This window comes from Pongo abelii, chromosome 7 (assembly GCF_028885655.2).
Source record: "Pongo abelii isolate AG06213 chromosome 7, NHGRI_mPonAbe1-v2.0_pri, whole genome shotgun sequence".
Classification (NCBI taxonomy): Eukaryota; Metazoa; Chordata; class Mammalia; order Primates; family Hominidae; genus Pongo; species Pongo abelii.
Window position 1 is genome coordinate 70,772,165 of NC_071992.2, and position 16,627 is coordinate 70,788,791.

Below are 16,627 nucleotides of genomic sequence, written 5' to 3' on the forward strand. Positions count from 1 at the left end.
TACCTGATAAGGGGTTAATATCCAGAAAATATAAATAACTCATACAACTCACAAAAACAAAAATAACCCACTTTAAAAAAAAAATGGGCAAACAGCCAGGTGCAGTGGCTCACGCCTGTAATCTCAGCACTTTGGGAGGCCAAGGCGGGTGGATCACCTAAGGTCAGGAGTTTGAGACCAGCCTGGCCAACATGGTGAAACCCTGTCTCTACTAAAAATACAAAAAATTAGCTGGGTGTGGTGGTACATGCCTGTAATCCTAGCTATTTGGGAGGCTGAGGCAGGAGAATCGCTTGAACCAAGGAGGTGGAGGTTGCAGTGAGCCAAGATTGTGCCATGACACTCCAGCCTTAGCAACAAAAACGAAACTCCGTCTCAAAAAAAAGGAAAAAAAAAAAAAGGGCAAAGGACTTGAATAGGCAGTTCTATAAAGAGGGTATAGAAATGACCAATAAGCTGACCAAAAGCGGTGGCTCACACCTTTAATCCTAGCACTTTGGGAGGCCGAGGTAGGCAGATCACGAGGTCAGGAATTCAAGACCAGCCTGGGCAACATGGTGAAATCCTGTCTCTACTAAAAATACAAAAATTAGCTGGGCGTGGTGGCATGTGCCTGTAATCCCAGCTACTTGGGAGGCTGAGGTAGGAGAATTGCTTGAATCCAGGAGGCAGAGGTTGCAGTCAGCCAACATTGTGCCACTGCATTCCAGCCTGGGTGACAGAGTAAGATTCTGTCTCAAAAAAAAAAAAAAGAAAGAAATGGCCAAGAAGCATATAAAAAAATGCTCAACTTCATTAATCATTACAGAAGTACAAATCAAAACCACAATGAGATATCACTTCACACCCATTAGGATGGTTACTATAAAAAAAAAAATGAAGTGTTGGTGAGGATTTGGAGAAACTAGATCCCCTGATGGGAATGCAAAATGGTGCAACAGTATCGAGATTCCTCAAACAATTTAAAATAGAATTACCATATGATCCAGCAATCTCACTCGGTATATATCCAAAATAATTCAAGGCAAAATCTCAAAGACATATTTGCATACTCATGTTTATTATAGCATTATTCACAATAGCCAAGAGGTGGGAACAATCTAAATGTCCAACAGATGAATTAATTTTTTAAAAGTGGTATATATACATACATTGAGATATTATTCAGCCTTAAAAAAGAAGAAAAATCGTGGCCGGGCGCAGTGGCTCACACCTGTAATCCCAGCACGATGGGAGACCGAGACGGGCGGATCACGAGGTCAGGAGATGGAGACCATCCTGGTTAACATGGTGAAACTCTGTCTCTACTAAAAATACAAAAAAATTAGCCGGGCATAGTGGTGGGCGCCTGTAGTCCCAGCTACTCAGGAGGCTGAGGCAGGAGAATGGCATGAACCCAGGAGGCGGACCTTGCAGTGAGCCGAGATCACGCCACTGCACTCCAGCCTGGGCGACAGAGCGAGACTCCATCTCAAAAAAAAAAAAAAAAAAGGAGAAAAATCCTGCCACATGGTATGGCATGGGTCAAACTTGAAGACATTAAGCTAAATAAAATGTTAGTCACAAAAAGACAAATATTATATGATTCCACTCACATGAAGTATCAAGTAATCAAACTCACAGAAAAAGAAAGTAAAATTGTGGTTGCCAAGGGTTCAGGGTGAAAAAAAAATGGGAGTTAGTGTTCAATGGGTAAGAGGTTCAGTTTTGCAAGACAAAAGATTTCTGGATATTTGTTGCACAACAGTATAATTAATGCTACAGAACTGTTAAAAAAGAGTCTCTTTCAGATTTAGATGCTAGAAAATGTATAAGTAAAATACGATGTCTGAAATTTGCTTTCAAATAATCTGAAGGCTGGTTGGGGAAGTTGTTGGAGTCATACATGAAATAAAACTGGTATTAGTTGACAATCCTTAAAACTGAGTGGGTTTATTATACCATTCTCTCTCTACTTCCGTGTATGTTTGAAATTTTCCATCATAAAGGAGTTTTTAAAAACCCAACATTATCAAAATGAAAAATTATCAATACAAGTGCTGGATAACAAAGTCAAGGAAATATCACAGAATGTATAATTTAAAAGATTTGCTGAGGTGTGTATATCACCTGAGCTCAGGAGTTCGAGACTAGCCTGGCCAATATGGCATAATCCCATCTCTACATAAAATACAAAAATCAGCTGGGAACACTGGTGCACACCTGCAATCTCAGCTACTCAGGAGGCTGAAACAGGAGAATCACTTGAACCCAGGAGGCAGAGGTTACAGTGAGCTGAGATCACGCCACTGCACTCCAGCCTGAGTGACAGAGAAAGACTCTGTCTAAAAAAAAAAAAAAAAAAAAAAAAAATTAAGAGAAGTTATGAAAAAAAGGTAAGACATACACAAGACCTTCAGAAGGTCATGCAATCAATAGGAGTCCCAGAAAGAAAAGAGACAAATGGAGGGTAGGGCTAAAATAATGAGCGATTTTTTTTGTATATCAGATATATGATATTGTACTGACTCCTGGGAGGAATACAAATGTGCACAGTTGCTTGAAAGCATCAATTTGACAGTGTTTCTTAAAATTAAAAATTTCCATATTCTCTTGGTGAAAATATCTTTTTTTTTCTTTTTTTTTTGAGACAGAGTCTCAGTCTGTCGCCCAGGCTGGAAACCCTCACCTCCCGGGTTCAAGCGATTCTCATGCCTCAGCCTCCCAGGTGGCTGGGACCACAGGCACGCACTGCCACGCCCAGCTAATTTTGCATTTTTAGCAGAGATGGGGTTTCACCATGTTGGTCAGGCTGGTCTCGAACTCCTGACCTCAGATGATCCATGGGGTGAGTTCTTTTTAAGTTAATGAAGAAAGAGATGCACAATATGTAAGGCAAAAATAAGTAAATAAATAGCAGTTTACAGAACAAAAGGTATAGAAGGATTTGGTTTTCTAAGAGTTTAATTTCTATGAAAGTGAAATATGCTATTATTCCTAGGATAAAGGAAATAAGGATTCATTTTGCGCCTCTGACTTACTTTTTCCTTTATTTATTTTTTTTGAGACTGAGTTTAGCTCTGTTGCCCAGACTGGAGTGCATCCACTCGATCCACTGCACTTTGCGATCTTGGCTCCACTGCACTCAATCCACTGTACTCGATAATCTCAACTCCCTGCAACCTCCGCCTCCCAGGTTCAAGAGATTCTCCTGCTTCAGCATCCCAAGTAGCTGGGATCACAGGAGCGTGCCACGCCTGGCTAATTTTTGTATTTTTAGTAGAGGCAGGGTTTCACTATGTTAGCCAGGCTGGTCTTGAACTCCTGACCTCAGGTGATCCGCCCACCTTGGCCTCCCAAAGTGCTGAGATTGCAGGTGTGAGCCACCCCGCCCAGCCATAGTTCCTCTTACTTTCAAAAGATAAAATTTCATTTGCATCCACTGAAGTACAATTAAACAAAAAAAGAATACACTTCAGCTGTGGCTGTTTCTCCACTTATACCTGCTTGGTCACTTTTTTGGCGGAGGAGAATGCAGTTAAAAAGGACATGTCCCCTGGGATTCAAATACACTTCTCAAAGTATACTGCTGGCCCTCCGTATCCATGGGTTTTGCATCTGTAGATTCGATCAACTGTAGATCAAAAGTATTCAGAAAAAAAATGGCCTCTACTGCACATGTATAGACATTCCTTTTCTTGTCATTATTCCCTAAATACAGCATAACTACTTACATACCATTTACATTGTATTAGCTATTACAAGTAATCTAGAGATGACAAATTATACAGGATGCCACAGATTATATGCAAATACTATGCCATTTTATATCAGGGACTTGAACTTCCTCAATTTTGGTATTCAAGAGAGGTACTGAACTGATCTCCCACAGATACTTAGGAAACACTGTAATTCAATGCAGTATCATGGGCCAGCTAGAGCACATCCTATACCAGTGAGAGAAATCTATTCCCTTAACAAGTTAGTCTTGGTTTGTTTGGAAAATGTCTCCCAGAGAGGCAGTGAACACCCATATATGCATTTGAGATAGATACTATTAGTATCCTCATTTGGCACATAACTGAGGCTCAAAGTCAAGTAACTTGATCAAGTTTCCATAACCAAGTAGCTAATTTTGGAGCCATCTGTCTCCATGGCTAGAGATTCTACTTCTATACTCTTGCCTGTTCATTTTACATCCACAGAGCATACACACGGGCACTCTACGGATGTCATGTGAAGAAATCTACTCCAGTCTGGGTATAGTGGCTCTTGCCTATAACCTTAGCACTTTGGGAGGCCGAGAAGGGTGGATCACCTGAGCACAGGAGTTTGAGACCAGCCTGGGCAACATGGCGAGACCCCGTCTCCACAAAAAAAATTAGCCAGGCCAAGCGTCACGGTGTGAGCCAGTAGTCCCAGCTACTTGAGGTTGAGGCAGGAGGATCGGTTGAGCCAGGGAGTTCAAGGCTGCAGCGAGCCATGATCGCACGACTGCACTCCAAACTGGGTGACACAGCGAGACTGTCTCCATTTAAATTCAAAAAAAAAAAAAAAAAAAAAAAAAAATTCTGACCCAGCAATGAACAGCCATGGTGGTTTCTGTTCCCTTGGTTATTGCTAGCTTACATTTCTACACCAGAAGCAGTGCTCTGCAAATCCAAATAGAGTAAGCACTGGAGAGACATCCTATTTTCAACCTTCCTTTAACTCCCCATCCATACAAAATGGCCTGTTAACTTGCATAGAATTATTGGCATCATTACCACTATTTAATCTATCCTGAATTTCCTATATTCAAAGGCCCTGCAGTTTTATTTCCATGCAGGTGTTTTTAAGTGTTTGAGAAATTGAAGATAATAGCAGTTTCAAATTTTTTAGTGCTATTTTAGCTGTAATACAGGTTCTCAATTATGTATAGCCTTAATCCAACACTTTCACCATTGTGAAAAAACACAACTGCTCATGTTCACAATTCCGTGAACGCCATGAAGCTGTCCTTCCACTATTTTCTGATTTACTGAAGTGTATTTTTCACAGTGTATGTTCTCTGGACCTCAGTGACATTGTTTTCAGAATTTCATTTCCTCAGTCAGTTCTCAAGATGTGTGCTCTAAAGACTGCTATGCCGCATCAAAAGAAGTTCATAGGTATTTCTGTCTGGGGGCCATGTATTGATAGGTATTCCATTTTAAAATGGTCTTATTAACTGCTAGCTAAACAGCTCCCAAAGATCAACTGTTTGGTTTAAATTTAGCAATGTGGCGTAATTCATTCCAGACTCAGTTCCATTCAAATCCTTGATGTTAACTGGGTTTGTCTTGAGATCTGAAGTAGACTCAGAAGGAACTGGATGTTGGGTAACAGCAGTAGGGGAGGGGCAAGGGGTGACTACAGTTTGAACTGTGAGACTTCAGTGGACAATGGATTCAGACTAGGAACACAGGACAGAGCTTCTGGGAGGGAAGATTTCATTTTAGACACATTAGCTTTTCAGCTGTGGGTTGCAGGTGCCTAGCATGCAGTTGGTTGTATACAGAAATCTCAACTGAAGTTCAATTTGAAAAGATAGCAGAGTTCAGCGTGAAAGCCTAGGCCCAAATCGAAAAGGAAAAATCTTGAATTACCTAACTTTGATCCTATTAAAAATCTCAAAAATTTTCTGAAGGCAATCTTAACAATTTGTAAATGTTCCATTTTTCCAAAATAAGTCTATAGAAACTTTCCCCAATAAATTTAGCAAACGTGTAAGGATAGCTATCTGATTATAAATTCTAGGCTGGGTGCAGTGGCTCACTCCTGTAACACTAGCACTTTAGGAGACTAACACAGGCTGATGGTTTGAGTCTTAAAAGAGTTCCAGACCAGCCTGGGCAACATGGCAAAACCTCACCTCTACAAAAAACAATTAGCTGGGCATGGTAGCCACATGCCTGTTAAGTCCCAGCTACTAGGCAGTTTGAGGTGGATTGCATGAGCCCAGGAGGTCAAGGCTGCAATGATCACACCACTGCACTCCAGCCTGGACCGCAGAGACCCTGTCTCAAAAACTGAAAATATAAGTATTTTTTAAAAAAAAGTAACAGTGAAAATGGGCCAGGCATGGTGGCTCATGCCTGTAATCCCAGCACTTTGGGAGGCTGAGGCAGGTGGATCACCTGAGGTGAGGAGTTTGAGACCAGCCTGACGGGGTAGGACAATACCCCGTCTCTACTATAAAATAAAAAATTAACCGGGCTTGGTGGCAGGCACTTGTAATCCCAACTACTTGGGAGGCTGAGGCATGAGAATTGCTTGAACCTGGGAGGCAGAGGTTGCAGTGAGCCAAGATCACACCATTGCACTCCAGCCTGGGCCACAGAGCAAAACGCCGTCTCAAAAAAAGAAAAAAAAAGTGAAAACTTTATATTTAAAATATAAAACACTGAAAATATAAGTATTTTAAAACTAAGTTTTAGTTCCTAAAACCCTAAAACTTAGTCCTGCCTCTGCCAATTAATCCTTTTTTAAGGACGTTAAGCTTGGTTAATTTAAAAATATTAGTTACCAGTTTTTTAACACATGCCTAATAGCACACTAGGTTCTCAACCATGGCTGTGCAAACACCCCAGAAACCTTAATGCCCCATACCAATCAGAATTTATCTAGAGTATGCCAAAGTTATAAACTGCCAGTGTCCAATAAAACTGGTCAGGTCTCACATATCATGTAGTTAACGGAATCCAGTTTTCAAATGACTCAAACGACAATGAAAACAGGATACACCACTCTTAAGATACCCATATATTCCACCTGAAAAGTGGAAGTCTCATAGTACACCTTTATATTCCTAAAATCTGCCAGTATTCTGAATAAAAACCAACAGAAGTTAACAACTGGTAATCAATTTATTAAAATAGTTGACTTAAGCATCTGCAATGGTGACTTCCACCTCAACTCCTGGCTCAATACTGATGGAAGTAATCTGCTTAACAATCTCAGAAGGACTGTGCAAGTCAATGAGTCGCTTGTGAATTCTCATCTGGAAACGATCCCACGTCTTAGAACCTTCACCACAAGGAGTTTTTCTTGTAGTGATTCTCAAAGTCTGTAACAAAAGACAAAGGAAACCAAGTGTTTATCGTTTTATACTTCTCCCTAGAACATCTGGAAAATTATTACTTTTAATCATTTCATTAGTTTCCCTTTGGTATGATTCCAATTTACACTAATAGATTTTCAGGTACCATGGGTTGAAAAAGCCAGGTCTGTTTTCACTGTGCTAGGACACCACCCTTAGAGCTTGCGCCTGTTAAGCACCAAACCACACCAACAACACAGCAACAATAATTCCACAAACACATCTAAACATTAGATACTTACTAGGAACCGAAATCTACCACCGATTTCTATGTGCATTTGTAGACAGCATCGGTGTTAACAATTTCGGCAGCCAAACCCCTTAAAATTCCTGAATTTATGCAACATCCGGAAGCAACTCCTACTTCCTGCCCCTCCGATTTACTTTACCTTGGTCGGCATTCGAACTGGTCCTTTCACTTTGAGATTCTTTTCTTTTGCGCCTCTGATCAAGTCAGCACACACTACAGAAAATAAAAGACCTCTCAGTATAATGAAAACAATTAAAATCGGCTTAAGGCCTTCACTTCTGCTGGCTCAGAATAGCGTATAAAATTATCACTGTTACTCAACACAATAGGTACCTCCTCATCGCCAGCTGTATGACAGTGAAAGCAGTTTTAGGCCAAGTTTTACTTTTTTAAGTAACTTGTCACTTTAGTTATTTAAGTCCACCTTGTACACTAACATTAACGAGTAAAGCTCGTCGCTTTTTGCCCAATTCCCGCCCCCCACCGCACAACGACTGCACTGACCCTTTTCCAAGGATTTTACGTTGCGGCTTGTTAGGGTGATTCGAATTCGGTGAATTGCCACTTCCGGCTCCACGGGTGTTTTTCCGGTATCTTTAAAAGCCTATTGTTAGATACATGAGAAAGAACAATAAGCCAAAAATGGTCTGCCACTTATGGAGAAACGCAGCCTCCGGAAGCTTCCCGGGTTTCCCCACAATTTCAGAAGCGCCTTTCCGCCCCTACACGCCCCGGCATCTGCCCTACAGGAGAACGAGCTCGAAACTGGAGTCCCCCCGGTGCCCGAGCCCTGCGTTGCGCCGCCCGCCGCCGACTGCCGCCTCACCATGGCTGCTGCGCGGCTTCCTGACCGACTTGTTCCTCTACGAGAGCGAACAGCGGTGAGTCAGGAGCAGGAGCGTACGGACCACAACTCCTCAGCACCCACAAGCGCGTCTTCCTCAAAAAGAATACTGTGAGATCTGAGCAACACTTATATAGCACGCTTGCATCCGGGTCCTACACGCCCCGGAACAGGAAATGTCCCGGGCCCTAGAGGCGGTCGCACAAGGCCGAGCTGGAGCACTAGTGGAGTTGGCGGGAAAGGCACGGCTGCGGGCGCCCCCTGTCCGCACGGAGGAGCCGAAGTCCCGCAGGGTGGGGTCCCCGCCTGCGCTGAGATGGCCACCTGGTCGAGAGAACAGGCGAGACGGAAACCAGAGAAACTCCTCTGTCTGGTGCACCTAACCCTCTCCCTCGTAAAGTGCACACGAACTCTGATTTTTTCCGTTGCAAATTTTGCTTTCTACACAGACCATACCACTCGTTGCTCTCTGAGGATGAGGTAACTTATCTGAGTTTAGCTGACATGAGCATTGGCAGAAATGCTTCTCGTAATCTGGACGCCTTACGTTAGAATTAGTAAGCAGTTATTTTTCATAGCCTGAAACGTCCTGTTGTGATATTTCAGTTCCTGGCTTCCCAGTCCAGCAGCAGTATCTACATCTATTTCTGGAAAGGACTTGAACTTGGCTTCTCGTCCTTCTGGAAATGAGGCGAAAATGCCAGGCTGTGCAGCTATCCTGAGGCCCGGCCTGGAACCTGGCTAGCCACCCAGTCCTGATACCTCATCTCCTTTCTGTTGGATAAAGTCATTGGATAAGATCCCCCAGGGTCTTCTTAATACTGAACATCTGTTCATAATCACGTAAGTGACCAAGTATAGTGGAAAACCCGAATGGTCAACTGAGCTGAGCAGTGGGAGAGAGCGCAGGGTGAGCTCACCTACACCTGAGCAAGAAGCTGGGGCTAAATACATGGAAATCATTGAGATGGATTTTGATACAGGGCAGAAAGAAGAGTAAAATCATCTCATATTACTTTCCACCTGAAGCTCTGAGCCGAAAGAGTTATCTGCTCAAAAACTCTGAAATGGGGAGGGAGAGAGCTCTGACCCATCCCTCCAGGCCTGGTTTTTTGTTTTTGGGGTGTGTGTGTGTGTGTGTGTGTGTGTGTGTGACGGAGTTTCACTCTTGTGCCCAGGCTGGAGTGCCATGGCGCGATCTCGGCTCACCGCAAACTCCGCCTCCTGGGTTCAAGCGATTTCTCCTGCCTCAGCCTCCCGAGTAGCTGGGATTACAGGCATGCGCCACCATGCCCGGCTAATTTTGTATTTATTTATTTATTTATTTTTTAGTAGAGACGGGGTTTCTCCATGTTGGTCAGGCTGGTCTCAAACTCCAGATCTCAGGCCCGCCTCGGCCTCCCAAAGTGCTGGGATTACAGGCGTGAGCCACCGCACTTGCCCCATCAGGGCTCTTTCTTGAGGTTTTGTCTTCTGTTCCTTGGTAGGAAATTATGTTTGAAACTTTAATCAAATAATAGCATTGTCTTATTTGGTGATAATTGGAACATAACTAATAACTGGGTTATGTTGGCCAGGCTGGTCTCGAACTCCTGACCTCAGGTTATCTGCCCACCTCAGCCTTCCAAAGTTCTAGGATTACAGGCGTGAGCCACCGTGCCCAGCCTGAATGAATCAATATTATTCAGCCTTAAAAAAGAAGGAAATTCTGGCTGGGAATGGTGGCTCACACCTGTAATCCTAGCCCTTTGGGAAGCTGAGGCGGGTAGGTCACCTGGAGTCAGAAGCTCGAGATCGGCCTGGCCAACATGGTGAAACCCTGTCTCTACTAAAGATAAATATACTGTGTGAGTTCACTTATATGTGGAGTCAAAAAAAAGTCACATTTGTAGAAGCAGACAGTAGACTACTAGAGTCAGGAGGTGGGATCTAGTGAAGTTTGGGAATTTTAAAGTTTATTAGTTTTAGTTTCAAACACTTTGCCGTATTTTTCTCTTGAAAACCAGCAGCTTCTGTGGCCCCCAATTTCTCTTTAAAATGTTATGTTTGGGCCAGACGCGGTGGCTTATACCTGTAATCCCAGTACTTTGGGAGGTCGAGGTGGGTGGATCACCTGACATCAGGAGTTCGAGACCAGCCTGACCAATGTGGTGAAAACCTGTCTCTACTAAAATACAAAAATTAGCTGGGTGTGGTGGTGGGCTCCTGTAATCTAAGCTACTCGGGAGGCTGAGGCAGGAGAATCGCTTGAACCCAGGAGGCAGAGGTTGCAGTGAGCAGAGATCGCGCCATTGCACTCCAGACTGGGCAACAAGAGCGAAACTCCGTCTCAAAAAACAAAAAAAAGGTATGTTTGAATACTAGATGTGAGATATCCATTGGAGAAAAAAGTAACAACAAGCCAAAAATAAGAAGAAAATACATAATTCCATCATTCAATGTATGTTTCTTTTCTTTTTTTTGAGGAGTCAGTCTCGCTCTGTTGCCCAGGCTGGAGTGCAGTGGTATGATCTCAGCTCATTGCAACCTCTGCCTCCCAGGTTCAAGTGATTCTTCTGCCTCAGTCTCCCGAGTAGCTAGGATTACAGGTACCCACCACCACCACGTCCAGCTAACTTTTGTATTTCAGGTGAGACAGTGTTTTGCCATGTTGGCTAGGCTGGTCTCGAACTCCTGACCTCAGGTGATCCACTGGCCTTGGCCTCTCAAAGTGCTGGGATTACAGGCATGAGCCACCATGCCAGGCCAACATGTCTTTTAATGACGGTGTTATCATGAATTGTATGAATGGTTCTTTTAAGATTTGTTGAACCTGTCTTCTGTTTTTAGGCGTTTAGGCTGGTTTTCCCATTTTTCAGTCTATAAACAATATCATGAGGTAAATCCTGGTAGATCAGGGTTTCTCAATCTCAGCACAATTGACATTTTGGGGGCCGGATAATTCTTTGCTTTGGGGGACTGTCCTACGCATTTAGGAGGTTTGGCAACATTTCTGGCCTCTATACTCACTGGGTGCTAGGAGCAACCCCACTCCTCCACTGCTGACAATCAAACATGCCTCTAGACATTGTCAATAGTCCCTGTGGGTAAAAATAATGCCCGGTTGAGAGCCACTATTGTAGATGAATATTTTAGCTCCTACTTAATGCCTTAGGTCAATTACTAAATAACTTATCCTCTGATGGCTTAATCAAAGAATAAGCACATTTAAAATACTTTGGTGTTAAGTAAGTTGCCCTCTGGGAAGGTTGTACCCAAATAGATATTTCCTCCAACAGCCAAATGAGGATTTCAGTGTGAAAAACATTGAATTAGATATCAGGTTCATTTTAACTTTTGAAATATTCCTAACAACTTTATGAAATTTGTGTTTTCAATATCTCTATGTATAGCCTTTCTTTACTGATTTTTGCAGATCTTTTAAAATTATCTTGTAAAGACTTTTACTGCAGGTATTTGTGTGGGTCCGTGGATGGCCATCTACTGGTCTTTCACTGCAATGACAGTGTCATCCTACTTTTTCCAAAAGGAAATTTACAGCAGTCAAAAACTACTGAATTCATGGTACACATGTGTAAATGTCTGAATCACATTGAAAAAGGCAAATTGTCGAATGAATGTGGATGAGTCTGTTTAGACACAACAGTAGTCCCCGCCTTATCCCTGGTTTCACATTCTGAGGTTTCAGTTACCTGCAGCACAGTTCAATAAGATACTTTGAAATCAGAGAGACCACATTCACTTAATTTTATTACAGTATATGACTACCATTGTCCTATTTTATTATTAAAGTATAATAAAATATTATTAATCTCTTCATGTACCTAACTTATAAATTAAACTTTATCATAGGTACGTATGTACAGGAACAAACGTAGTATATATAGAGTTTGGTTCTATCTGTGGTTTCAGGCACCCAGGGTGTCCTGGCACCAGCTCTGTGGATAAGGAGAAACTCCTGTATTTTATTTGTGGAATTTAAAAATCTAAATACAACATTTGTATGTTAAACTTCTTCAGTCTGAAATGCTTTCAGCCATCTACTGGGGGGCTTGGCACTACCTCTGTGGATAAGGGGGAACTCCTGTATTTTATTTGCAGAATTTTTTAATCTAAATACATATTTTTTATGTTAAACTTCTTCAGTCTGAAATTTAAGAATAAAAACCAGAGACAGTATGTGAAGATTTAGAATGGTACTCAGCATATGAGAGTAGCTAGCACCAGGCCAGGTGTGGTGGCTCATGCTTGTAGTCCCAGAGCTTTGGGAAGCTGAGGCAGGTGGATCACTTGAGGCCAGGAGTTCTAGACCAGTCTGGCCAACATGGTTAAACCCCATCTCTACTGAAAGTACAAAAATTAGCCAGGTGTGGTGGTGCACACCTGTAGTCCTGGCTACTTGGGAGACTGAGGCATGAAAATTGCCTGCCTTGGAGGTGAAGGTTGCAGTGAGCCGAGATTATGCCCCTGCACTCCAGCCTGGACAGAGTGAGACTGTCTCAAAAAAAAAAAAAAAAAAAAAAAGGAAGAAAAAGAAGAAAAGAAGAAGAAGAAGGAGGGGGAGGGGAGGGGAGGAGGAGGAGGAGGAGGAGAAGGCGGAGGGAGAAGCACTATTGTTGGGAGTGTTCTAACTGTAATAGTAATCCATTTGATCCTCACATCAACTGTAGGTGATAAGTGCTGTTATTCACTTTCTATTTATGAGGAAGCTGAGGTTAGGTCACAGGAAAACTAGTGTTTGCATCAAAGCAGTCCAACTCTAGAGCCTGCACTCTTAGCCTCTGTACTATCAGTGTATGTTAGCAGTCATCTTTATCATTAGAAGTGGCAGTATATCTGAGAGATACAAAATCCTGTTGTGTTAAAGAACATGGCATAGAAGGGCTTTATACATTTCTCTATAGCTGAGATTAGAAATTTTACACTTGATCTTAGCCAAAAGGCTGAGAAGCGATGAGGTTAGAAATTTTACTGAGCTACTATTGTGTCCATTGTAAGGTAGAATGCCTTTTAAAGTTCTCATCCTTTCATTTGAAGTTCCATAGATACCAAGGCCATTCAACCCTATTTGCTCATTAAAATCATTTCACTAAAGTGACCAAAAGAACAGAAGTAGGGATACAATAATATCTTTCTACGGAGAATGATTCATATGGAACATATGATAGATTGGTAATTTACAATTATATTTAATGGCAGAGCTCACGGAATTCTCTGTAGGGGTGGGAGCTGAATGTCCTGCCCACAGGCCTCACTAGTGCCCCCGTCCCCTCTCTTTGTCCTGCTCCCCAGCCTGCATAAAATCTGAAAAGTCACTGGTCTACTTCTGTCCCAGCTAGAGCTGTTTCCTAGCTCTAGCAGAGGACCTGCAGAGGATTTCCATGGCACAGCTTTGTGATCCTGACATCATGTGGGAAAGCTAGGGATATGTGATTTACCAGTCATTTTTGCTGGGCTTGTGCTTTTCATGTTGTACAGAATTAATATAACTCTTTAGGAAATATTTCTACCATTTGCCTTCTTTTGTGAGAAGACTGGACTTTATGGCTCTCCCCACATAGTAATTCTGCTGTGTTGCTTTTGTGCTTTGGACTGACTCAAAAATGGCCCCAAGAGTCCCCACCTGCTTTTCATGCCCTTGTGAAAACTTCTCCGAGTGTGGGAAACCGTGACTTGCTCCCAAACACTAGAATTTGGCAACAGTACTGGGATATCACTTTCACAAATAGATTAAATAAGATTCTGGTTTCTGTATTGCCAATGGACTGTCCCTTGCCAGCCTTGAGGAAAGAGCTGCCATGTTGGAGGCTGCCCTATGGAGAAGCCCATGTAGCAAGGACATAAGGGTGGCTGGCGGCCCAGCCAGAAAGGAGCTGAGGCTCTCGGCCCAACAGCCTGAAAAGAACTGAAGTTACACCCACAATGACATGACTTTGGAAGCAGATCCCTGAGTCTTCAGATGAGACCTCAGAACTGGCCAACAGCTTGATTGAAGCCCTAATGAGAGACCCTGAAGCAGAGGGCCCTCCTAAGCCATGCCTGGATCCGTGACTCACAGGAACTGTGAGGTAATAAATGTGTGCTGGTTGCTAAATCTGTGGTAATTTGTTATCAGCAATAGGTAGTTAATACATATGTCTACACAACACTTTGATACTGAGGAAATCAGATTACAGTAGTCCCCTTTATCCAAGGGGGTTTAAGTTAGGACCTCAGTAGATGCCTGAAACTGAGGATAGGACTGAGCACTGGATACACTGTGTTTTTTCACCCATGTATACATATATATGATAAAGTTTAATTTATAAATGAAGTACAGTAAGAGATTAACGACTTCTCTTTGGCATATATTTGGCTTCTCTTTGGCATGTCTGAATTGCCAGTATCACTACTCTTGCATTTTGGGGCCATTATTAAGTAAAATAAGGGTTACTTAAACACAAGCACTGAGCTACCACCACAGTTGATCTGACATCCAAGCCGGCTACTAAGTCACTAATGGGCGGGGACTGTGGACGGCCTGAGTTGCAGGGCAGAGGGAGGATTCATGTTCTGAGAGGGACAGAGCAGCATTTTTTTTTTTTTTTTTTTGAGGCAGATTCTCACTCTGTCGTCCAGGCTGGAGTGCAATGGCACGATCTTGGCTCACTGCAGCCTCCGCCTCCCCGGTTCAGGCGATTCTCCTGCTTTAGCCTCCCAAGTAGCTGGATTACAGGTGCCCGCCACCATACTCAGCTAATTTTTGCATTTTTAGTAGAGACAGGGTTTCACCATCTTGGCCAGGCTGGTCTCGAACTCCTGACCTCAGGTGATCCACCCACCTCAGCTGCCATTATAGGCATGAGTCACCGCGCCCGGCCGATGCTGTGAGATTTTATCACGCTACTCAAGATGGCATGTGATTTAAAACTGACGAGTTGTTTATTTCTGGAGTTTTCCATTTAATATTTTCAGGCTGCAGATAACTGTAACCATGGAAAGCGAAAGGGCAAAGAGGAGGACTGCTGTATAACAGACTCTCAAAGGGACCTGGGCAATGCATGATTCGACAGTGCTTCTGTTTTGCCTGTGCTCTTGCAGTGAACACCTCCCAGGTTCAAATGATTCTCCTGCCTCAGCCTCCGGAGTAGCTGGGATTACAGGCACCTGCCACCATGCCCAGCTAATTTTTGTATTTTTAATAGAGATGAAATTTCATCACGTTGGCCAGGCTGGTCTCAAACTCCTGACCTCAGATGATCCGCCTGCCTTGGCCTCCCAAAGCACTGGGATCACAGGCGTGAGCCACCACGCCCCACCGTGTCTTATCTTTGATTGTATTCCCAGTGCCTGGAACCCTGCCTGGACACTGTAGCCAGCCTATACATGTCTGTGAAAATAATAGTCTTATTAAAAAAACTAGAAAAAAAGGCAATCACTAAACTTTAAGTGGGTTTCGGGTGACCAAGAAGTTAACAGTGAAGAAGCTCAGATTATGATTAAGAATTTGGCTTTAAAAGAGCTGTACTAGATAGAGGTATTGAAATGACTCTGAGGTCACCCCCCAGCCTACCATGAAGTCGCCGGGGATGGACAAACTGGAGGACGACTCTGCACCTGATGTTTAAGAGAAAGTGCAGCCTCTATGCTGCTGGCAAGTAAACAATGTTCCAGAAAGGCAGGAAGAAGGAACTCTTAAGGGTGAGTTCTCACACCATCAGCCTGCAGTGCTGTGTTCCTATTTCTTTATGCCAACTTGTGACAGGTAAAACCTAGCTCACATAGTCAAGGCCAAGCTGCAAGGGAGTCTGGGGAAGTGAGCATCTCGAATTTTCAGCTGTGTAACTGAAGAGAATAACAAATGTCTACAGAGGAGGAGGTATTAGAGCGAAGGTGGAATAACCAGGAGGAACCAGCCATGCAGTAATCTGGGGGAGGGGCTTCCTAAACAGGAAAGAGCAGATGCAAATTCCCTGGGTGGAGGTGAGCTTGCTGTGTTTGCGGAACAGAGAAGGCCAGTGCAGTTCAGCACAGTGAGTGAGAGGAGGGGAAGGAGATGAGAAAGAAAGAAGTCAGGGGCCAGTTAATGTAGTACCTTGTGAAGTAGGATTAGGAGCTTGCATTTTATTGTAAGCACAGTGGGAAGATGCCTGTACTAGTTTCCTAGGACTACTGTAAACATTTACCACAAAGTTGGTTACTTGAAACAACAGAAATTTATTCCCTCAGAGTTGTGGAGGCCAGAAATACAAAATGGAAGTGTTGGCAGGGTTGAGCCTTCTGAACCCTTTTGAGGGATAATCTGTTTGTGCTGCTCTCCTAGCATCTGCTGGCTGCTGACAACACCTGGCATTCCTTGGCTTGTAGACACATCACTGCAATCTCTGCTTTCATTGTCACAGGGCCTTTTCCGTGTGTGTCTGTGTCAAATCTCTCTCTCCTTTCTAAGGACACT

General features: G+C 43.2%; 1 protein-coding gene and 1 non-coding gene across 2 annotated transcripts; both read right to left on the bottom strand.

Annotated features, from left to right (window-relative positions):
- Window positions 1-6,847: 6,847 nt before the first annotated feature.
- On the bottom strand, window positions 6,848-8,397 carry RPS20 (ribosomal protein S20). The gene is made up of 4 exons (XM_009243817.4): window positions 8,176-8,397; window positions 7,854-7,953; window positions 7,489-7,562; window positions 6,848-7,066 (listed from the first exon to the last, which is right to left on the bottom strand). Exons 1-4 carry the CDS (start codon window positions 8,176-8,178, stop codon window positions 6,884-6,886), a joined length of 360 nt encoding a protein of 119 aa, XP_009242092.2. The 5' UTR covers window positions 8,179-8,397; the 3' UTR covers window positions 6,848-6,883.
- LOC112134835 (small nucleolar RNA U54) lies at window positions 7,629-7,695 on the bottom strand. The gene has a single exon (XR_002916182.1). It is a non-coding gene; the product is annotated as a small nucleolar RNA U54 (small nucleolar RNA).
- Window positions 8,398-16,627: the final 8,230 nt, after the last annotated feature.